The sequence below is a fragment of the Cinclus cinclus genome, chromosome 30 (assembly GCF_963662255.1).
Source record: "Cinclus cinclus chromosome 30, bCinCin1.1, whole genome shotgun sequence".
Lineage (NCBI taxonomy): Eukaryota > Metazoa > Chordata > Aves > Passeriformes > Cinclidae > Cinclus > Cinclus cinclus.
The window spans coordinates 1,260,703-1,284,248 of NC_085075.1; the positions used below are offsets into that span (position 1 = coordinate 1,260,703).

At 52.6% G+C, this 23,546-nt stretch overlaps 1 protein-coding gene across 1 annotated transcript; it reads right to left on the reverse strand.

The window, feature by feature from the left end:
* Positions 1-1,366: 1,366 nt before the first annotated feature.
* Positions 1,367-20,308, reverse strand: SLC4A8 (solute carrier family 4 member 8). The gene is made up of 25 exons (XM_062511128.1): positions 20,264-20,308; positions 15,662-15,743; positions 14,797-14,931; positions 14,274-14,409; positions 13,463-13,623; positions 12,839-12,984; positions 12,799-12,805; positions 12,167-12,255; positions 11,900-12,057; positions 11,477-11,564; positions 10,755-10,901; positions 10,518-10,609; positions 10,016-10,190; positions 9,614-9,747; positions 8,519-8,764; positions 8,327-8,432; positions 7,361-7,522; positions 6,653-6,766; positions 6,029-6,190; positions 5,237-5,488; positions 4,009-4,077; positions 3,350-3,523; positions 3,078-3,215; positions 1,885-1,982; positions 1,367-1,454 (listed from the first exon to the last, which is right to left on the reverse strand). Exons 1-25 carry the CDS (start codon positions 20,306-20,308, stop codon positions 1,367-1,369), a joined length of 3,204 nt encoding a protein of 1,067 aa, XP_062367112.1.
* Between the last annotated feature and the right edge of the window lie 3,238 nt (positions 20,309-23,546).

Consider the following 23,546-nt stretch of genomic DNA (forward strand, 5'->3'; position numbering starts at 1 on the left):
TTTTAAGATTCCCTTATGGTCATTTTAGAGCTGACTAAAAAGGGATATTTCTGGATTTTGCCACTTTCAGACTGGTGGCAGAGCCCAAAAAGAACTCTCAAAAAAGATGGGAAAATTGAGATTAGGGAGCAAATGCTTTGTCTTATCCCAAGTGCTCAGGAGTGGTTCATCCCAATTTATGAGATGCTCCCAGCACTGTCCCAACATGCAGAGCATCCCTCTTGTACTAGCAAGAGACAGAAGTTATCCAAAGGAGGATCCCAAACCAGACCAAAAACCCCGGCTGTGAGGAAGGAGAAGGCACCAGATCGAGCAGGGAATGGTTTTGTACACTGAGAGTTTATATTTGGAAAAAAAAACCAAAACAAAAACAAACAAAAAAAAATAGGAAGGAGAGGAGGAATTTGAGATTAAAAAAATAGAACCGATGGGAAGCGGTAGCGGAGCCTCCACCACTGCACAACAAACACACACACGGACACATGAGGCTGGACAACACAGACACCCCGGGCTGCAGCACCCGGGAATGGGAAACTCTGCATGGCTTTATGGGACCCCTCGGTGGGAAACGAGCCGCTCCTCCGTGTCTGCCTTGGCACATCCCTGAGTCACATCCCTGCTCCTCGATGGGGGCGTCGAGGTGCCTAAATGTGGGAACGGGGGAAAAGAGGGGGAGTATCAGCAGTGGAAGACCCAGAATCAGAGATGCGGGGAATTGATGAGGTTGGAAAAGGGATTTAAGGTCGTCAAATCCAACCATCGACCACCATGCTCACCACTGGCCATGTTCCCAAATGCCACACCCAAGTTTTTGGAACTCTTCCAGGGTGATGACTCCACCCCCACCCTGGGCAGCTGTGCCAGGGCTTGGACAACTTTTCCATGAAGGAATTTTCCCCATTATCCAACCTTAACCTTCCCTGGTCAACCTGATGTTGTTCCCTCTCATTCTGTCCCTTTTCTCCGGGAGCAGATCCCAAACCCCCCTGGCTGTCCCCTCCTGTCCAGGAGTTGTGCAGAGCCAGAAGATCCCTCCTGAGCCTCCTTTTCTCCAGGCTGAGCCCCCCAGGTCCCTCAGGAGTTCTCCAGACTCTCCCCCCACTGCTCCAGCCCTTTCCCTGCTCCATTCCTAGCTCTGGAGATACCCCAGCCCCTCAATGCCTCTCTGGGTGTGGGGTCCCAGTCTGATTTCAGGTGCAGCCCCCACACTTCCCTGCAGAGAGGAGCCAGTGTCCCGGTCCTGCTGCCTCTTCCCAGGAATGTGCCCTTTGCTTGGCAGCACTGGCCAAAGCGCAGGGAGGCCCTGGGGTGTGCTGTCCCCACAACGTCCCACCACAGCTGAGTTTTTACCTCTTTCCTCCCACATTCAGAGCGTTTCTGTGTTCATGGTCAGAGCCTTCCACACCGTGGTCTTGGACATCTCATCCGAAATGTTGATCTCGGAAGGATCAGCCCTGCAAGGAATATTCCACACAGTGTTCCATGAGGATGGGGGTCTGATCTCACCAGGAGCAATGGAACCAGAGGAACAGGAGTGCTTGGAAAACCAGAGCTCAGCTGGTGAGGATGGTTTGGCTGGACGAGGAATTTTGGGAATCAAGCCCCAGAGTCGCAGACCCACAGCTGGTGTTTCCCCCTGTGACCTCTCAGGTAGTAGCAGGAGCATCTCCAGGTCCCAGAAACCCACTGGTGATGCCATTTTGGAATAAAACAGGAATTATGCAGCTACTGCGTGGGGTCAGAGCTGTGCCATCACCTCCTAAATTGCCAGTAAATTGGCATTTTCCCACTAAGATGACTGGGGATAAATCTGCAAGTGAAGAAACCTGAACCAGACACTTCCCACTGCTCCTGCCAGGGGTCCTGACCTGGGGAGGGCTTTACCTGTCACTGTTGGGCTTTGGGGTGTCCACCCTGCTGGTCTTGCCCAGCTTCAGCTGAACGGAATTCGCAGCAGCCGCTTCCATCATTTTCTGGGACTCCTGAAAAGAGACAAATCAAGTTCTCTCTCCTTGATCCAAGAGGGGAAGAGGGAATCAACGAAATTCCAGTAAAAACCTGGAATGCTGCCCTGTCCTCTGACCCCTGGCACCTTTAGCAGCAGGTAAAGACCTTCCCCTGTGGGTGTGTCTGGAGTTAGTGACACTGCTGGGAACAAACCATCACGGAAATATCATTATTTTTATTACAACACTCATTTGAAAATGATAACAATGTCTCTGTTCAAGTGGAAAACTCTTTAAGAATTTTGTCTTTTAGAGAAAAAAGTTCAGAATGTGGGATCCAGGCTATGAGATGTGTTTGATTCAGCTCTGATGTTCCCCCAACAGCTGTTGCCCAAGAAGCCATGGATTCCCCATCCCTTCCCCCAGCCTGGAAGTGCCCAAGGCCAGGCTGGATGAGCTTGGAGCACCTGAGATAGTGGGAGGTGTCCCTGCCCACAGCAGGGATGGCACTGGATGGGTTTAAAGTCCCTTCCCACCCAACCCATTCCATGATCCCACGATTCCATGATTTAAGGACGAGCTATGACATGAATAGGGAATCTGTCCTAGGTTACAACGTAAAGATGTGCCCAAAAGTCTGTATTCTATCACCATCTGTTAAAAACCAGGTGGGACAATGTTCTTTATCTTTCCCACAATCCATCCTTCCTCCAGGAGATATCTCCTGTTAATGGCCCATTGAGTCCCACTGCATGGCTGATAAAATTCCATCATCCCATTGGGAGATGCTCCACCCAGGGGGAGGAGCCAAGCATTTCTTACCTAGGTAAAATCTGAGATTTGGAACACCAAGGCAGCCCTTAACCACTGGTTTCCAGAGGACAAGAGCTACCAGACCTTTCTACAGGATCACTACTTCAACAAGACAACTTCATCTGGACTGCTACCACCACCCTAGGTAGCGGGGTGTCAGGTTGTACTCTGCCTCTGGCAGTGCTTTTCTTTCGTACTATTGCAAGTATTTTATTTTTTCTTATTAAATTGTATTTCTGACTTGGAGTCTCTCACTGGGTTTGCTTTCAAACCATTACAAAATCTCACAGCCCAGAGATTTCCAGCTCCTGGCATTACCTCCTCTTCTTTGGCTTCATTTTTGGCATCGTCCAACTTCTTCTTCTTGCTTTCTGGCATGAGGTCATCCAGGAAGCTGAGCTCCCGCTTGGAGAAGCAGAAATCCATCACTTTCCGGACAAAAACGAGAGCCAAAACCTTCAGGAAAGAAAGGGAAGATGGGTGAGGCCAGAGCTGGTGTTTCCATCCCTGCAGGGCTGCAAGCTCTGGGAGCAGTGGGGAGCACAGGGAGCACCAGGAACCCTGGGAACACTGGGAATATCATCTCTCACCATCATGGGGAAGATGATGGCAGCACGGGAAGCTTTGATGGCCCAGAGCAGCACAAGGCAGAGCAGCTGGATGAGGGTGAAGAGGTGCACCTTGCGCAGGGGCACGTGGCGCAGGTAGATGAAATCTGGCTGGTGCTTGGCCGGCATCCAGAACAGCTTCAGGCGGTCAAAGAACTGTAGGGGAAAGGGAGCACTACCAAAGTTCCTGGTGCTGCTGAGATGTGGAGTTTTTAGGAGCAAGGAGAAATCCTAGATCCCGTTCTGTTCCTCCTGGGAGCAGCATCTGTTTTCCCTTCGCTCCATCCAAAAACCACTTGGCTTTGCGCACCAAATTCCAAATTATTCCAGGTTTTTCTCTTGTCAGCATCTCTCTGCCCAGGGAATCCCCAGTGAGGATTCACACCAGTGGAATTTTCTTCCCTTCACACCAAATTCCCCAATTTCCCATCACCAAACATCAGCCTGTCCTAAAGCCTGAATCAAAGAGCACTGAACTGGGCCTTTCCAGTGCTGAACTGGGACGTCACAGCCCTAAAAACTTTCTGAGTCTCTATCCATCAGTCCCTGACACAAAACATTTGAATTCCTGCTCTCAGAGACATTTTGCCCATCCCAATTTCTCCATTTCAGGGAGAGGAAATTCTCTGGAGCAGCCATACCTGGATTCCTCGGAGTGACGAGACCCCCATGTACAGAAAGACCCCGTAAAGCACTGGCATCGGGATAAACTGGGGAAAAATGCAGTAATTAATGGTTTTAAATGTCATTTGCAGTATTGCCACTCTCTTTCACCACTCCTTTCTCAGGCACTGCCTAAAGATTCCCAGCTTTCCCATGCTGGATTTTATCCAGCACAGATTTTGTTCTCTGTGTCAGGCTGAGCTTCTGAGTAACATTTCATCAGAATAATCCTCTTTTCCAGAGAGGTTGGAGACAAAGAGGGGATTTCATCCATTAGGGCCACATTTCATCTATCTGAGACCTCCTGTGGGGGTAAAAAATTATCTCAACAAACTCTTGTGGGAATGCATGGAAGTGACATCTCCTTGGAACCTGGAGTTGGGAAGGTTCAGCTCCTGGGAATGGCTCTTAGGAGGCTCTTGGGGGAGTGAATTGCAGCCAATAAAGTCCCGCTTGTCTGAAAATTACAAATTCAAACCCAAAATGGGGGAGGGGGGGGGGGAGGCAGGGGGTGTGTGTGTTGGATTTGCATGGCCATATTTGGGGAGCAGGAATGGTCTCCAGGAGCTGCTGGAAATTTCTTCTACATTTGGCAGAGCCAGCTCCAGCTGACTCCAGGATGGACCTGCTGCTGGCCAAGGCTGGAGCAAGGACTGATCCCTGGAAGAGGGGCCCATGCTGGAGCAGTTTGTGGAGAGCTGTCTCCCATGGGATGGACTCAGGATGGAGAAGAAGGAAGGAAAGAAAGATTCCAGGAAGGAAAAGAAGGAGTTTTTAAGGTCTGGTTTTATTTCTCATGATCCTGCTGTGATTTTGTCAGTAATAAATTCAATTAGTATCCCTAATTTCAGCCTGTTTTCCCATGATGATGATTGGTGAGGGATCTGCCTCTGTCCTTATCTCAAGCCACGAACCTTTGCTCTATTTGCTCTCCAATCCAGCTGGGAAGGACAGGGATAGACCATCTTTGGTGGGATCCAGCCAGGATCCCTCTCACTATAGAGGGTCTGGAGGACACTTGGGAATTAAGGGATTTGAATTGTTTGCTTGGCTTGAGCTCCCCAAACTGGGTCTGAAGGCCTGGGAAGCCACCGAGGCTGGTTCCCATCCTGGCTTGGCCGTCACCTCCTGGGGGAGAGAGGCCCTAATTTTGCATCCCCTCCCAAACTCCCATGGGTCAGCAGGTGGTTTCCATCCTGCTCTCACCTTGAGCACAGAGGTGAAGAAGACGGAGCAGCCCATGAGCACGAAGATCATCAGACCGGTGACTCTCTGCTCCCGGATCCCCAAGAACTTGGGCTGCTCCCCCGGCGCAGAGCAGTTGGACTCGACTTTGAGACTGTTCACATGGGTGATGGACAGGACGGTGGCAGCCACGAACCAGGGCAGCCCCATCACCGAGCACACCCCGAGCATCACGGCCACCATGAACAGGTCCAGGTGGTACCCACAGCCTTTCTGGGGAGCAAAAATGGAACTGGAGCATCTCTCAGGGATCAGCACAACACCACAGGTGGGACTCAAACCCTGCCCAAGCACAAGTCAACTCCTGGAAAATTTAAATAACATTTGAAATAACATTTGGAATCAAATGCGGATTTCACATCTTGCATGAAAATCCGGCAGGATTAGATAAAGTAGGTCTGGAGGGCTTTATAATAATTTTTAAATTGATTTTTTTTTTTTTTTTTAGTTCATAAAGGAATTCCCAGCACTTGCAGGGTAGGACGTGGCTCTGAGTGATGCCTGGAGCTCATTGAGATCCCTACCCCAGCTGCCCCTGACATTTGAAAAAACCCTACCCTTCTACATCACTCCAAGATTCATTTGCTGCTCCCAAAAGTTGTCATCCCCTCTCTGTGTCCAGGAGAGCTTCTACCACACAGCCTAGTGTTATCCCAAACCTTCCCAAAGTGTTTGGGACAACAGCTTGTCCCAGCCCTGCAGCCTGAGCAGGGGGGGGGGGGGGGGATGGGATCATCCCCCGCAGCCACTCACCTTGAGCCTGTGCTCCTTCCTGTTGACAATGACAGCCGTGATCTGCTGGTCCATGAAGATGAGGATGGTGCAGAGCAGGGCTGGGATGAGCGCGGCCAGTACTGTCCACCAGGGGTTGGGCCCAATGGGGTTGATGAGCCACCCACGGTCGTCCCTGGTGGGCTGCGACACATGGTGGGATCAGCTCCTAGCCCAAACCCTTCCCTGGCCTCCATTCCCCTCCATCCCTGTGTCCAAGCATTTCCCACCCTGGCTTCATCACCCTCTCCCAGGGAATTGCGCTGTGCCAGTATCCTTTGTCCCAGAGTCCCCTCTCCCCTGGTTTTGGGGCTGTCTTCCCAAAAGACAAGAAGGAATTGATGCACTTGGATGCGGCAGAGGAGATGCTCACACCACCAGCAGCTCCTCCAGCCCAACCCTGTCCTGCTGGAGATGGGTTTCCTGTTCAGGGTCTGGTTTTGAGGCTGTCTCCTGATTTCCAGCAGGGATTGATGCTCTTGGATGTCAAAGAGGAGATGGTTCCACCACCAGCACCTCCTCCAGCCCAGCCCTCACCTGCCTGGACATCACCTGGTGATACCTGAGGTGCCAAAAGCCTTCTCCACCAATCCACAATCCCGTTACCTTGAACATGTGGGGGACATGGAGCTTGGGGGACGGGATCCCGATCCCGAGGTCGATGAGCACCATGATGACAATGGTGAGGAACACAGCAAAATCACTCACTGTGGATCGGACCTGGGGCGAGAAACCGGGGCTGAGAGGGGCCAGACACCAGATGGGAAACCTGGGGACACCCACAATGCTTGGACTGGTTAATCCCTAAAATCCCACTGTTCCAAGGACATGCTCCCTTGGGTGGATATTTCCACGTTGGAGGTCTGGGGATCTGGTGTGGGACAGTAGAAAGAGTTTAATTAGAGAGAAAACTCAAATTTTAATTCAGTCATTAACAAAAATACTAAAAATTAGAAAAGATTCCACACTTCTGGGTAAAATGGGAATAAGGCACTGAGGCATCATTCATTTCTGTTTTTCCATGGCAACTCCTCATTTGAATGCCACTCCAGCAAATTATGCTCAAAGGGGGAAAAGAAATAAATAACTTTGGAAGAGCTGATATCCCATGGCCTGAGTCAAAAAACATTGCTGTGGAGCAGGTCATGAGGCAGGTGGGGAATGCTACAACCTCTCTTCACTCATGGAAGTGAGGGAGGGATATCCCAGGTCAGCATTTCCCAGCCTGAGTGGTGACAAATCCTGCAGTGCTCCAGGAATGGCATTTTGGGAAAGGAGCATGGAGTCTGTCACAGGCCACCACCTTCTACCTACTCTGGTTGGGAAGTAACGGCTGGTTTTAAATTTCTTCAACAAACTCGACAGGACAAAGGTGGAGAAGAAGAGGATGCAGCACCAGAAGAGGACGTTGGGTGCGTAGGGGCCGTTGTGTCCACAAGCAGGTCCTTGGAACTCCCCATGCAAAGAGCGACATTCCTGGGGAAACAAAGCATTGGGACACGGAGGAAAATTGGGATAACGGGGGGGGGAGGGGGGCGTGGGTGTTGAGGGTCTTGCTGCAAGGTAATGCACTTGTTCAACAGCTGAACAAGTGACACACGGAGCTGGAATTACACAGAGGGGAGCAGAGGTGGGATGTGGTGGGACACCATGGACCCACAGCACATCCTGCAGTCCACCATGGCTGAGAACACTGGAGGGGGAGTAAAAGATGGAAATTTGTGGATAAAGAGGGGACAGGGAAGGAGGGCTGGGACAACCATGGGACAGAAAAAGAGACAAATTATCCCTTTGCAGTCAGAGCTCTCAGGACAAGGCCAAACAGGGCTGGAGATGTCCCAAAGAGTTCCTGTCCCATACCTGGGCTCTGCTTCCAGGGACAATTCCTGTGGGGCTGCTCAGACATGCAAATTTATTCGAGACCCGACAGACAGCAGGGCCTAGAGTCATTAGGAAGCAATTAAGGCAGCCAATCACTGCCTTCAGGCAGGAACTTCAGTCCTCCAAATGCTCCAAGAATCAAAGCACTCCCTTAACCTTGATCGAGGTCCCACAACCCGGCTGAGGGGGACAGTTCTTATCCCCCAGTTTGGGGACAAAGTGAGCTGGACCAGATGGGCTGGACAAGATGGACTCTCCTTCCCAGGACCAAACAGGTTAAAAGTACTAGTGAGTTTAAGCAGGGACTTCTCAGAGCACTTTGAAGCCCAAAGTCAGCTGAAGATGGTGGCTGTGAACACCCCTGGCCTCCCTGAGGAACTGGTGGCCAAAGGCACTTACGGTCACCGTGAGGTTTCCCCAGGTGATTCCCGACACATTGATCCTGTTGCTCCTCCAGAACCGAAGGGTTTCGTTGCTGGGATGAGCTGGGGGCTCACACTTGCAGCTGGAGGAGGGAAACCGGGACAGGGCTGAGGGAACCGCACCAGGACAAGCCCAGAGGCACCTGAGGGGTGAGGACGAAACACCCACTAATAGATGGTGAGGAGGTCAAGCCTGCTGTGCATGTGCACGGGGAAGGTCTCCCGCAGGTGGCTCAGCTTCTCCAGGGCCTCGTAGATGAAGATGATGCAGATGAGGGAGGCGAAGGCCTCCTCGGTGAAGCGGGTGATGTAGCACACCAGGCAGCTGGCGTCTGTGGCCACCAGCACCACGCAGAAGAATGCGGTCCAGAGCCCAATGCACGTCCGCAGGGACAGATAGGAGAGCGTGTATTCCCTGGAAAGCCACAACAACTCCTGGGGGAAAGGCCAGCACAGGCCTTGGAGCCAAGCCTTTCTCCAGAGAACTTTAGGAGCTTTGTGGGAGCATGTGGAGGTTGCGGGTGGTAATTGATGTCTCCATGTCCTCGAGGTTGCAGGGTGTAGGTGGAGAAGCCAAGTGTTTAATTAGAATTAATTAATGTTGTCTTAATGCCTTGAAGGATGATGGAGGTTGCGGAAGGTTCTCCCACGTCCCCCAGAGCCCCGACACCAAAACCAGCTGTGTTTGCCCCAGTCACCCACAGCGAGCTGGGGGCTGAATGAGAAGTTTCATTCCGATGAGGGGGGTTAATCTCACACCAAAGTCACCAAGAGGAAAGTGCTGTCATAGAAAAGAGCTATTTCCCAGGAATAGCTCCTATTTGTTCAATAAAATTCCCAAAACAAAAAATATTCCAACTGAAAACTACACGGATATTTGGGCAAAATCTATTTCCTCTTCCAGCAAAAAACAGGTTTAAAAGTTTTGTACTCAGTGGAAAACAAACCCTCCCTCATTCCCAAACCAGAGTGATTTGTCTCACCTTCCTTGGGCATCCATCCAGAGCCTCTGGTTCCTCCTTCTCCTACTGCTTCATTTTAACCCTAAAATCCCAAAATGACCCCAAGCCAAAAACCCTAAATGACCCTTAAGCCCAAGGGCTCTAACCCTTCCTGTGTGACAGCAGCAGCATGAGACCACTGTGACCCAGCAAACTTAAATCTGACAACTCCCACTGAGAAAATGAGAAGAAAACATCTCCTTCCTGCCCAAAAAAAGAAAAAAAAATCTTTTCCCCCAAAAAATAGAAGACAAACATCTCACTTGCAGAATTTGTAGAGAATCTTCTCAAAGACCAGGACGGGTCCAGTGCTGCCGAGGATGGTGAGGGGTTGCCCAGCAAAGAGAGAATAAACCACACCCGTCATGGATGCTCCCAGCAGTGACTCCATGGCACTCTGACAGGGAAGAGAGAGAGCAGTGAGTAAATAAATCATGAGAGGTAAAAACTTCCCCAAAAAAACCCCCAAAGGAAGTTCCCAGCAGCCAAGAGATTTCAAAGATTACAGAGTGGGTTGGGTTGGAAGGGACCAACGGGTTGGGTTGGCAGGGACTGATTTGTGCTCCAAACACTCCCCGTGGGCAGGGACAATTTCCACCAGCCTGGGGGGGGTCAGTTTGAGGTGTTTCCCACTCTCCACACTCTGGACAGAGAGAGGAGCTCACGATGTGGCCGTGGGTCGCCTCCCCCAGCAGTCCCCCGAAGGTGATGACGGGGGACATGCAGGCACAGTAAAGGAACAGGAAGGACGCCAGGCACTGCAGGCTCAGACCGTCCCGGAAATCGCTCCAGAACCACGGGGCCTTGCGCTTCACGTCCAGGACCAGACCTCCAAAGAGCCTGCAGGGAGGGAAACTCAGGCTGTTCTCCTGGGAGAGCACCTTCGGTTTCCTTTGTGCAGAAAATGCAGAAACACCTGGAGGTGTTTCCACACCTCTCCCCGCTCCAAAGCCAGGAAAGGGTGCTGATGCTGGGGCTGGGCCCACCTGCCCAGGTGTCCTCCCTGCCCAGATCTCCCCCCTGCCCAGGCACCCCACCCCAGGGAACCAAGGTGGCCACATGGAGCCCTTTCACTGAACCAGGTGACCCCAAAAGCTGCTGGAAGGGGAGGTTCCTGCTCAGATTTTGGGGGCAAAACAGAAGGCACCAAACCAGGAGAGTTCCCACCTCCCAGTCCGCTCCAGTTCAGGACCACTGTGCTTCTCTGGCTTGCTGTGGGAAGAACTCTCATCCAGAGCTCCTGGCATCTTCCTCTTTTCCTGCGAACACAGAATTCAGCTCAAAACAGGTATTCTTCAGGTATATTATCAACCACCAGCTGTTTTTGCTCCTGGCCTGGGTGTGGCTGTGCCAAACAAGGAATTCCAAGTTTACCAGAATTTGGGTTGTTGTTGCAGCACCCACCTGGGAGGGGACGTTTTTGGGGGGCTCGATTCGGATCGATGGGTCCCACTCTCCTGGTGGCAACACCGTGACCTGGTCCAGGAACTCATCAATGCCAGCCACGAGGTCAGCCCGGTCCTTGGCTTTGTAGGCAACATCATGGAAAACCTGCCCAGAGGAGACTCCCAGGTGAGACCATAACCCGCCCCAGGTGTCCTCATAAGGGCAGCTCCCTTAGGCCACAGCAGGATCATCTTCCCCAAATCTCCTGCTGGAAATGTTCCCCCAGCAGGAAAAATCAGGGCACTGTGGTGCCCGTAATCATCTCCTCCATGAGGTCATGTCCCTCGTGGCTTTGAGTAGTTCTACCACCCTGGCAATGCTACCCCTGGGATGGGGCCAGCCCTGGATGTGGGAAGGATGAGGTGCAGGATGAATTCCGGGTGGAATTTCAGCCCTACCCCCCACAGCCACACTGAAGGTGTTGGCTCGAAGGGGAGTTGTTCTCTGGCCCAGGAGATGTCACCACTGGACAATGTCCTGAGTACTCTGTAGGGAAGGATGGGGTGTACAATGCACGCAGCAGGGACTTCAGCCCCCAGGATTTGGGGTGATGTAAATCTGCCTGGTTTGGGGTGAGAATGAAAGGCTGGGACAGCAAATCCTCTTCCTCACTTCTCCAGGGACAGGGAACTGTGAAGAACCCCAAAAGTGACCCCAAGATCCCTCTTATCTTGTCACACCTCATCTGTCATGGTGGTGGCCATGGACCGGCCGATCTCATGGTACTGATGGGCTTTTCCTCCTGGTCCCAGCAGAACAAACAGGAACCTGGGCAAGCAAAACCAAACTGAGAGAGGAGAATGGGGCTTCACTCCAAGAGCACCCAGGGATATCCCTGGGACCTCAAGGGGGAACACATTGGTTCCCTGCCTCCTCCACGGGCTGAATTGTTCACCAAAGCCAATCACAAATCTAATTTTGTGGACAATTTCATTAAAATTGGTCCATAAGTTTCAAAGATCCAGCGGGGAAGGAAGGAAGGTGAGGAGTGGCATGGGAGAAATTTGCAGCTCCCACTTTTTCCCTTGGGCTCCAAATTGTGGGGCAATTTCAGGTGGTTTTGGGTTTTTTTTAGATAAAAACATTGTACTTCTATTTCAGACCTTGTTGGGATGGGAACTTCTGTCATTCCTGACAGAAGTACAGCTGGGGTCAGACGGACAAAGGCCACGAGGGGCTGGTGGAGGAAATCTAGCTCTCCCACCAGCACGTTGGACGCCTCCGCTCCGCTTGGAATCTTCTTCATGAAGTGCAGCTCCGCCTGGGCAGGACCAGCCATTCTTAGGGAATCCCCCAAAAACAAAGCCCTCAGGGCCCCCCATGGTCTCTCTCACCCCCCTGGAGGTGTGGGAGAGGTGCAGGGGTCTCACCTTGCTCAGGTCCATGGCACTGGTCTCAGGGGTCACCCCATTTTTTGTTTCCGCAGTGGTGGGAGAAGGGTGAGGGGTGAGGGTTTGGGCTGGGAAGGGAGAGAAAGACACTCAGAAAGGGAGGAAAGGAGGAGTTGGGGTGTTTGTTATTTGCCAGAACAAGTCTAATGGGGACAAAGTCACCCAGAAACCCCCATCTGGTGACAAAGCCTGGAGAAACCCTCACCTGGAGTAAAATCCCTGGAGAAACCTTCACCTCAGGCTAAAGACAGGCAGAAGACCTCACCTGGTGCTAAAGTCCTGGGAGAAAACTTCACTTGGGTCCAAATCCTAATAAAAACCTTCAACTGGTGCCAAATCTGGCAGAAACCTACACCCATTGACAATCTCCTCCAGAAACCCTCACGGGGTGCTAAAACCTGGCAGGAACCCTCACCGGGTGCCAAATCCCTGGAGAAACCTTCACATTGTGGTAAAGCCTGGCAGAAACCTCCAGCTGGTGCTAAAATGCTGCAGGACCTCACCTGGCTCCAAACCCCACAGAACCTCACCTGGCTCCAAGCTGTACAGGACTTCACCTGGCTCCAAGCCCCACCGGAACTCACCTGGCTCCAAGCCCCACAGAACCTCACCTGGCTTCTCAAGCAGGTGCAGGTCCTGTTTCTTGCTGACATCAGCGAAGGAGCGCACGATGGGCAGGAGGTTGTTCCTTTTCCTCTCGTTCTGGTGGTGGTGCTTCTTCAGTAGCACCTCCCGAACCTTGGCCCGTGTGCGCTCATCGAACTCTGGTGACGGCTCCTGCTGGGCCAGGATCAGGTCTGGGTGGGACAGGGACAAGGTCAGAGAATGAACCTGCCCTGCCAGAGCCACTCTGCCTTTAAAGTCCTGAACCCCGGGGTGTGAAGGGAAAACGAAACCAATGTAATGTGAGGAACTGGCCTGGAATCATTACTGAATGAGGGTCAGCTCTTAGAGAGAGCTGAAAAGCCATGTCCTGAAATACCCAAAAACGTGCAGGACATTCTTCTTTTTTGCTGCAGAACATTCTCCCTTTCACTGCAGAATATTGTCTGTTTGGCTACAGAACATTCTCTCTTTTTGCTGCAGAATATTCTCTTTTTTTCTGTAAAACTTTGTCCAGTTGCTCTCTAACCCAAAAATTGCTTTCCAATTGCCCCCACATTGCCAGCAAGAGCTGCACATCCAAACCCCACTCTCATCCTAGAAACTGCGTCAGGTCAGCTGGGAACCCCGACCCCTGGGGCAGGATTTTGGGGAACCAGGCCCCCCCAGTACCAGCGACGTCCTCGACGGTGGTGGCGCGCACGTCCAGCAGCACCGTCCCATTGATGATGCAGCTGCGCAGCTCGAAGAGGCTGTGCAGGGACAGCGTGGCCACATAGGGTTTGCTCCAGCGCTCGCCCCCATCCTCCACATCCTCTTCAAACTTCAGCCACCTGTGGATTTGGGGTGGGATCAGCCAGAATAAAACGGTCCCAGCCCTGCAACCCCTTGCATAAAACCATGGGGAAAGTTCCATGTCCCAGAGAACCGCAGCTGGCAGCAGGATCATGGAATATCCTCAGCTGGAAGGGACCCACAAGGGTCACAGAGTGCAACCCCTGGCCCTGTGCAGGACACCCCAACAACTGCACTGAGAGCATTGACCCTGAGCTCTGGAATCAGGGAATCGTGGAATATCCAGAGATGGAAGGGACCTATGAGGATCACAGGATCATGGAAACTCTGGAATTAGAAGGGACCCACAAGGACCATCAAGTCCAACTTCTGGCCCAGGACAACCCCAAAAATCCCACTAACCCCCAAACCCCAATGTCCAACCATTCCCTGACCTCTAGAACCATGGGATCTCCTGAGTGGGAAGGGACCCACAAGGATCAAGTCCAGTCCCTGGCCCTGCCCAGACACCCCAAAATCCCACCCTGTCCCAGAGAGCTTTGTACAAATGCTCCTGGACCTCTGGCAGCCTTGGGGCTGTGACCATTCCCTGGGGAGCTGTTCCAGTAGGGGAAGAACCTTTTCCCAGTACCCAACCTAAACCCCTCCTAAGACAGCTTCCTGCCATTCCCAAAGCCCAGGGATTTACCTGGCCGTCTCCTTCCACTCGGCATCCTCCCCCTCCTTCACGCAGATCTCATCCAGCTCCGTGAACAAGTCATGGGGGACGTGCTGCTCGTCCTCTTCTGTGCCCAGGATGAACTGGACCCGCTGGGATGGGGTGTCTGGGGACAGGAGGAGATTCCCTATCCCGTTACTGAGCCTGGATCCATCCCAGCATGCTCACATTCCAGTGGCATCACAGTGGGACCAGTCCAGCCATAAATGCTGGGCTGGCCCCTCTCCCACAGCTATCTCCAGGCTCTCACAGAGCCCGGAGCCTCCATCCCACACTCCATTAGGATAGGCTGCTTTCCTTCCCCACACCTCCAGTTTTACACCAGAATCCCTAAACACATTATGGATTTAACTCCAAAGCCTGAGAAAAGTTTGAGAAGAGGGAAGTCTTGCTAAAAAAAAAAAAAAAACTTCTCCTTGGTAAAACAGCCACACAAAGTATCCACAGGGACCTGTTTGGAAAGTCCCCTGGTGGCCACCCCAGCAGGACTCACAGTGGTATCCCGGCTCGGCGGGGACCGTGTCCTTCTCCCGCTCCCGTTTCCGGTGTTTCTGGCTGTGGGCGCGGTGGTGCCGGTGGCTCTGGCGCACCAGCGGCATTCGCACGCCCACGTACAGGGTCCGGTGGCCTGGGAAAACGGGGATGTTGGGAACGGTTGGTGGCTCAGCCAGTGCAGCCACCCCAGGAGGAACCCACAGTCATGGAAGCTCTTCAGTGCGAGGTGACCCACAAGGATCATCAAGGCCCCACACAGGACACCCCAAAAAACCCATGCTGACTTCCCTTCGTGCAAATTTCAGTGGATCCCTGACTTTCCCAGACTTGTCCTTTTTTCCAAGCCTGTTTTACTCGAGCTTCACACCAAGGGATGGTTTGGGGTCACCTAAATGTGCCTTGAAAGTGCCAAAACCCTTCTCAAATTCCAGTTTGGGCTGGACAACGCCACCACCCACAGCCCTCAGATTCGCTCATTAAGCAGGAGATAATACAATAATTATAGTTTTGAAATAATTTATAGTAGAAGGTGACAAGAAAAGATCAAAGGAGTCCCATGACGATGAATTCCAGGGGGAAAACAGGGAATCAGCACCACATCAAATGATTCTCCTGCCCTCTCCAAGCCAGGAGCAGCTACTGTGGGAAAAACGGATGGGAATTATCCAACCCTACGGACACAATTCACGCCTGGGCTTCCACCAGGGCTTTAAAAGCCATCGCATTAAAAAATAAATCAATAATTTGTTGTTTAATCAAGGACCACAACAGGTTTTACTGCTCATGATGTGACAATGGGCAAGGGGCATTGCAGGGACTTTTTCCCAGGTAGCCCGTCCAGCAGGATCCCAGCAGGATCTCACCTTCCAGCTCCTCCTTCTCATAGTGGATGTTGACCACGTTGCTCGTCCTGCCCTGATCAATCACAGCCTCCTCATCATGTCTCTAACAAGGAGAAGAAGGGATAATTTGGGGATGGGTCTGTGGAACTCTCTCCAACCTCCCTGTCCATCCACCAGTCCATGAGGACCACAGCTTCTCCTCCAGACACAGCCCAAGAAACAAGGAAGGTTCTTTTCCCATTCCCAAATAAACCCGTCCATGTAGTACATAATGGGAGTCCACTACAGGTGGAGAGGGACTTCAGACCCAAATCTGGGCATTTCAGACCTAAAAAAAACCAACTGCCTGCTTTGTTTCTGTGGTTCCTTTCTTAAAAAAGAAAAAACACACAGGGATTTCCAAGCTGGGGAGAAAGAGCCACTTGTGGTCTCAGGGTGGTTCCTTGCAGGACTCCCTGGGTGGCTCTTGGCCACAGGACGTGGCCACCAATGACCTTCAAAAGCCCTCAAGGTCCTGCAGAGGTGACTCTTCATCCCAGTAAGGCTCAGGTTCCCCTTGGTGCGAGTTCTGCATGGAAAACTGCATTTTCCATCTTTTAATTGAGATTTCTGAGTGACCTGGGGTTGTGGGGAGTATCCCTGTATCCATGGCAGAGGGGTGGAGCAGGATGATCCAATGGTTTTCCAACCCAAACCATTCCATGATTCTTTTATGTCTCAAATTCTAAAGGAAAGACATCACCACTGCTCACCTTCCCCTTCCTTGTCCCCCTGGACAATCCAAGAAAACCAAAATCCCATCACTTGTGCAAACAAACACCCTGCAATGCCCAACCACCTTTATTTTCTATCAGTTCCCCAGTTATTCCTCATTTAAAGGCTCAAAGGGAAGGTTTGGAATGACTGAGTGGATGAGATTCATCCTCATGTTGATTTTAATGTGGTGACTGAAAACTATTAAAACAACAAAAATGACACCCACACTTTAAATCCTAAAACTGAAGGTAGAAAAGGAGCAAAATCCTGAGGGAACTGGGGGAACTGGCAGGGCTGCTGGATGAAATTCCAGGAGCAACAGCTCCCCCATTCCCTGGGAACCAGCTTAGAGCAACCACAGCTGGAATTTGTAAAGAAAATTTCCAACGCCTTTGGGCAGATGCTGCCCTTGTGTTGATAATGATACCCTGACTGTGAGGTTACTGGAAAATGGAGAATAAAAAATGGATTATGATTTCAGCTAGAAAACAACAGGGAATCTGCTCTTAATCCCCAAATTCCTGCTTTAACCAATGGGTAGAAAACCTTCGGGTCCCAATTACTGGTGAGCTTGATGAGAAAGAGGAAGAGGAAGAAACCTTCCCATTGGGAATGAGTTGCTGGTCCCTGAGTACCAGTTCCAGAGTTCACTGTTGCTCCCCCGCCATCACTCCCAGGCTTGCCCAGGTTGCCCAGCAGCCAGATTTTCCTGCGCCAGTGGTTTTTCCATCCTCACTCCAGTGACATCTATCGCCATCCTCCTGCCCTTCCTACCACCCTGCTCCCTCCAGAGCTGCCAAAAGGGACCAAAATCCGACCTGGGAAAAGGCACGGGGTGAAAGGGCTCAATGAATCGCAATTAAAAATGGGAATTCTAAAAAAGTGGTAGTGGGAGTAAATGGAGGGAGTTGGGAGTGGCAGATTCAAACCTCCCACGGGTGACACAGGAAGCCTCTTTGTCCCCCAAAACACTTTGTCAAAACTCCCTTCCTGCACTCCAGGGAAACTCCGGCAGGATTTGGGGGAGTTTTGCCTCCATTGGGGGATGCAGCCCAGCAGAGCCCCGGCCGTGCTCCTCAGGGTCTCCCAGAAAGGGTCACTTGGTCACTGCCAGGACCTTGTGGGTTGCTTCCCATTCAGGATATCCCATTCCCGTTCATCCTCATGTCACTCCCCAGTTTTGGGGGACTCCAGATGGATCAGGGGGTCAGATACCCCCAGGAGGAGGTGGCACCTTGTGCCCCTCAGTTCCAGAGACAAAAAGGAATAGAATCAGAATCTGTGGTGCCAAATCAGGGATTATTTGCAGCCACATTCCCCAAAACTGTGCCCATTTGGAAAACAGTGGAGGGAAAGAACCCAGCTCTGTTCTAAGGAAAACTCCGCAGAATTGGGCGAGAAGACCGCATCCTGCCAGGGGAAGGACAATCAGCGTTTGGGTGGATTGCAAACCCAAATTCCCCAAGAACAAGTGAGGTACAAACTGTCAGGAAAAGAAACATCATGGGTAGGGCTGATTTCCATCAAAATTTCCTGCAGAAAGTCAGGGAATTCCAGGAAGGCCTCGCTTTGGTACAAGCCCCATCCCTTGGGGATCCTCATCAGCCAGAGCCAGTCCTGCTGCAGGACAGAGGCTCCAAATCAGCCCCATTTTTCCTCTCCTCACTCTCCAGCTCTGCCTGACTTCCCAAGATTAACTAATCCAGCATCTCCATCCTCCAGACTCGTTAGCCCTAATGAGCTCACTCCCTGGCGCCGCTGGACTCAAAGGTCACCTGCCCGGAAAGGTGACCCGGCTGTAAAATGACCCTGCCAGGGAAGGCGACACCGAGGGCTGAGCAGAGAAAATCCCGCCGGGATCCAAGCACAGAGCCCACTGCAGGGTTATTAACCAGGATTGGAGCTCCAGGAGCTTTAGGAGGAGCAGGTGGGCACCTGTGGGTCCACGGATGCTCTGACATCCCATCGCCCTTCCCTGGGCACAGCAGCATCCCCAAAATCACATGGACATGCCACTGAAGGAAATGGGGAACAATTTCCAGACTGTCCCAGTGCAAGTCGGCTCCTCAGATGGACTGGGAGGAATGTTCCTCTGAGGAAATTCGGGGGGATTGCAGGACTTTGTGGCTGTGGAGCTGGGGGTTTGGGATGGGATGGAGCAGGAAGGAGGGATGGCTCCAAAGCATGAGTCACCCCAGGACAGCTGGATGGAATCAGCCTTCCCTCTCCATCCTCCTCCTCTGCCAACAGCCTGGAACCATCAAACCATCCAAACTGGGCTGGAAAGAGGATGCCGAGCTCAGCATCGCTCACCCTGGGGTTCCAGAGCAGCCAGAGTTGGTTTGATTTGCTGTTTTCTAAGGAAAAACTCAATTTGACTGCCTGGAAGTTGTTTTGGGGTTTTTTTTTGTTTTGTTTTTTTATGGTTTGTTTTTTGTTTTTTGTTTGTTTTTTGTTTGGTTGGTTTGTTTTGTTGTTTGGGGGGTTTTTTGGGTTTTTTTGGTTTTCTTTTTGGATACTGGAAGGAATTGTTACTACTAGGAATAGAAGGGGGAATGGCTGGAGCAAAGCAAGAAAACCCATTTCAATCCTCCTCCATGTCATGAGCTTGGTGTGTCCTGTCCCCCTCTCCAAATTTATATTTTGTTGGGATTTCACGTCACCCAGAGGGATTTTGGGGGGTTCTGCTTCAGTTTCCCTGACTCCATGCAACTCCTCAGATTAGGAAAGAAAATCTCCTGCTGTGAGGACGTTTTGGGGTAACTGAAAATGAGGAAAAGCCCCAAGCAGAGGCTCAGGACCAGCCTTGAGCCATCCTGGTCCCCAGCCCAGGGCACACCAGGAGTAGCCACCAGCAGCACTGGGAGGATTGATGTCACTCACCTCCCTCGAGGTGCAATTAATAATTAATTAAACTGACCCACTGTTCTCATGGGATGAGGGCAGCAGGAGCTACCTGGGGGCTGCTGAAGTGACAGAGCAGAGACCTCACCTCACCCCTCTCCATCTCCCTCCTGCTCGACAAAGCCATCCCTGGGGTCCTTTGGACCGTGTCACCCCAGGGACCCCTCCCGGGCCGGGATCTGAGCTGGGACTAGGACTGGACCCAACTGGAAACGGGAGAGGGGACAGGTCTCTGGACCCCCAAAATGGGGCTGAGGAGGGACACACCGGTCACACCAGAACACGACAGTCACCAGAGCAGGGGGGGACAGAAACTCCCTTCATGCAGTAATTACCGGGCAGATTAATTAATTCCCAACCTCTCATTAATTAATTCCCCGCCTGCCGCGGTCACCCAGAGCAGCTCCAGCCGGTCCCTTGAGTTTGGGGCGGGGGGGGGACAGGGACAAGGAGACGCTGAAATGGGGGAACACAGTCACCTGTCCCCTGCCCCCCTCCCCAGCGGAGGAGCCCCCCGGACTGTGGGGCAGTGACGGGGGGATAGCGAGGGGGGGACGCGGGGCTCTGCGGGGACAGTGGCCTTTGTCCCCTCTCCCGGGGGCCGACGGGGGAGCAGGAGGGACAGGAGGCAGTGGAGGAGACGATGGGTGGGGGGGCAGTCCCCAGCAGGCACCACGCAGGTGCCCTTCCCCCCCTTCCCCTCCCTCCTGCGCCCACCTTGAGCCCCTCTCGCCCTCCCCTTTGCGCCCCCCGCCCCGCCACCCCGTTTCAGAGGCCGGACTCCCGCTCCCACACCCCCGGCATCCCAATTCACGGACACCTCCTTCCTCGCCGATGCCCTTCACCCCCCCTTGCAGTTTCCTTCCCCCCCCCCCCCCCCGGTCGGAAATGCCGCAGTGAAGCAGGCACGGAGCATCCTCCGGCCGCACCGGGGGGACCGAGCATCCCCCCGCCGCCCCCCACCTGGTAACTGAGGATCCCATCGGGCTCGTTGCTGCCGGCGGGCATGGCTGGGCCGGGGGCCCGGGCACCCCCCGGGGTGGGGGCCAGGGGGGGCCGCCGCCGGCTGCAGCCCCGGTGCCGCTCACACCGGCTCCGGCATCGCCCGGCGCCGGGGCCAAACCCCGCCCAGGGCCGGCGGGAGGAGGAGGAGGAGGAGGAGGAGGAAGGCGGGGGCTGGAGGCAGGGCCGGGGGGGCGATGCCCGCCGGGTTTCCTGCGGCCGCGTTCGGGCAGCACCCCCGCCCCGCCTCCCCCGATTCCCCCCAGCATCGCAGCGACCCCTCTGCTTTCAAATGGACCCCAGCCTCGCCCCCATCTTCCCTCCAGCCCCTGCCCGCAGCTGCCCCCCAGCTCCCCCTTCCCCTCAGCATCTCAGCGCCCCCCTCCAGAATTGCCCCCCCCCTCCCAGGTTCCCTGCAGCAGCACCCCCGTTATCCTCCTCCCCAGTATCTCCCTGATTCCCCTCTCACCCCATCCTCCCCCCTCCCCTCTGGCATTTCAGGGTCCCCTCTCCAGAACCATCACCCACCCTCTGTGCCCCCAGCATCATCCTCATCCTCCCCAGCGTCATCCCGACTCTACTTCAGCACCATCCCTTGATCCCCTCCAGTGTCCCACTCGGATCCTCTCCAGTGGCACTGCCAAACCCCCTCAGAACCCCCCAGCCCCTCTCCAGCTTCCCCCAGCAGCCCCCCAAATCTCCTGACCTCCTCACTCACTCTCATCCCCTCGAGAATCTCCCTCCAGACCCCCCTGTGACCCCTCCCGGCATGCTCCACCATCTCCCACCCCCCTTCACCCTTCAGCTGAGGCCAAACCCGGCCCTTTGCTCTTCAAAAATCCCCTTGTCCCAGCAGGAAAAGATCAGAAATTGGGGAGGGCTCAATTGTCACCTACAACTCTTCCAAAAACGACACTTGGAAGTCACTGAACTGCTTGGAAATGTACATTTTTTTTGTCCCATTTTCCAGCCTCTGCTTCCTCAAGCTCATGTCCAAACACAACAGGATCACGGAACATTTCCCTTCCCTTAATGAGGGATGAAAATCGAGGGTCAGTTATTAATTAACAGAGGCATTAATGACTTCCCATCCTTGCTGGTGGCACAGATGGGCTCCTGCTGCAAATGGGGGGAGAGATTATTCCCTCCATCCCTCATTTCCGATGGGAATTCAGGAGACTTGGGACAACCACAGCAGTCAGAGAGTCTTTCCTTAAAGAAATGCTGGTCCTGGGCAGGAAATTTCCCTTTTACCTCACTCTCCCATCAGAGGGATGAAACACTGCCCTGCCCCACCCCTCATCTCTTTTGTCTCCTCTGAACACGTGGCCCCAAAAGATGTTGGAATTCGGGAGTGTTTAAGCACAGATTAGTTCCCGGAGCTCAGTGTCAGGACACCCCCAGAACCAGGACCGCCCCTTCCCCCTCCCACAGCCCAGACCCTGAAAAAGAAACCCTCAAAAATGAACATTTTTCACACAAAGTCCCATTTCCAGCTGCTTTTTTTTTCTACCGTGGTTTCCCCAGGAGCATCATCACCAACTGCATCCCTGCCTGGAAAACAAGAGTGGGGCACCCTTATCCCCAAGTTCTCCTGGCACAGGTTTCACCCAATCCTGATTTTCCCACTTCTTCTGGCAGGAATCTGCCCTCTCCCGGCTCCTGCCTTTCCCAAAATGACTCCCACCCTCCTGGGGCCCAACCTGGCCCCAAGAACCACCCCCCACCCACGGGCCCCACCAGCACCCTGTAATTAAAGTTATTTCAGGGACAGAGCCACGTTCCTGCCCTGGAAAAGGCTGGATCCAAAAAGGAAACTCAGTGTCCCTGGGGCCCATCTGGGAGGGGGGGATTAATTAACCCCACAGCTAAAAATGTCCTCGAGAGAGGCCAGGTCTGTGGAGCTGCCACTGCTGTACTTCCTGGCTCACCAGGGATGGAGGATCAATGCAAAATTCCCTCATGGCTGCCCCCAAATGCTGCCAGGGGGATTTTCCATGGAATTTTGGGCATTGCAGAGCTGCACCAGCCCCACAACAGGGACTTTGACTCTTGACAAATCTGTGCTTCTGCTTTGGGAATTCAGTTTCCCAGGTGAGCAGTGCCCAGCTGGGTTCCTCCTTCTGGCCAACTTCAGCAATTTGGTGTCAATCAATGGGAATAAATTGATGGAATCCTTGTTCCAGCTTTGGGTCTGCAGTTTCCAGAGATTCACCTGGGAAATGACAGTTTCTCCCCTAAGAAAAGCATAAATCCCTATCAAATAATCCCAATTAATCTGAGGAGCCACAGGATGAGTCTTGGTTCAGAAGAGGGTGGTGGGAAAGTTCGTTGTGATGTGGAGAAAACCCCAAGAAAATCCTGAGAAAATCCATTTTCAGTTAAATAAAAGCCCTGGCTCTACCCAGGGCTGGAATATCTACGTGGATGGAGAATCCAAGGTCAAAGATGCAGATCCAGATAAAAATAAGTTGTGAGATTTGTCTTGGAAAATGGTTCCAGGGACCCTGGGGATGCACAGAAGTTTGGCACAAGTAAATCCATTAATGTGGCTCTGTTTTGGGAAAGAAACTTCACTCCTGACTTTTCTGTGCTGCCAGAGAGATGTTGGAGCTGGAGATGCCAATTCTTCCTGATTGCTGGAATTGCAGGAGAGCCTGGTTCTCCATTTCAACACAAGTTTCCTCAAACAGGAGACATCAAATCCACTTTGGGAGAAATTTGCAAAACATAAAAGCCCAAGATGAGATTTTTTCTGAAAGAAAAGTGGGATTTAGAGCTGATCTATGATTTGTGCTTCAGTTTCCCCACTGCCCCTGCAAATTCCTTTGGGAATCCCACTGGATATCACTGATGGAAGTGCTATAAAACACTCAAATTACTGTTAATGAATTAAGATAATTCTTAGCGACCCTGAAAGCCTTTAGATTCTCCACCCAACCTTCCAATCTCCCAGAAAAAGCCAACGTGCCTTCCCAAACATCCCTAACTATTTATGGAAGATTCATTTCCACTCAAAGGCAAATTTTGAGGAATTCCCTTTTCCCAGGAGTTGCAGCTCCCCCTCACACCTCGAGACCCTGGGATGGGATCGTCATCAATATCCACAGAGATCAATAACCCAAAACACATCCAGGGTAATCCAAGTCTGAGAGGTCATTCAGCATGGAGAAGGATGGGGAACGTGGGAACTGCTCCCAGTCCGAACCAGCAGCAGGATCCCAGAATCCTCACCAACCACAGA

What these genes read in the sequence shown, in the direction of transcription:
- SLC4A8 (XM_062511128.1), bottom strand. Translation starts at nt 20,308, where the DNA reads ATGCCCGCCGGCAGCAACGAGCCCGATGGGATCCTCAGTTACCAG. An exon ending in GAACTGGAGCGGACTGGGAG is followed by an intron (nt 10,191 to 10,517) that starts GTGGGAACTCTC and finishes CCCTCCCTGCAG; the next exon opens with GCTCTTTGGAGGTCTGGTCC. An exon ending in ATTCTCTACAAATTCTGCAA is followed by an intron (nt 8,765 to 9,613) that starts GTGAGATGTTTG and finishes GTGGCTTTCCAG; the next exon opens with GGAATACACGCTCTCCTATC.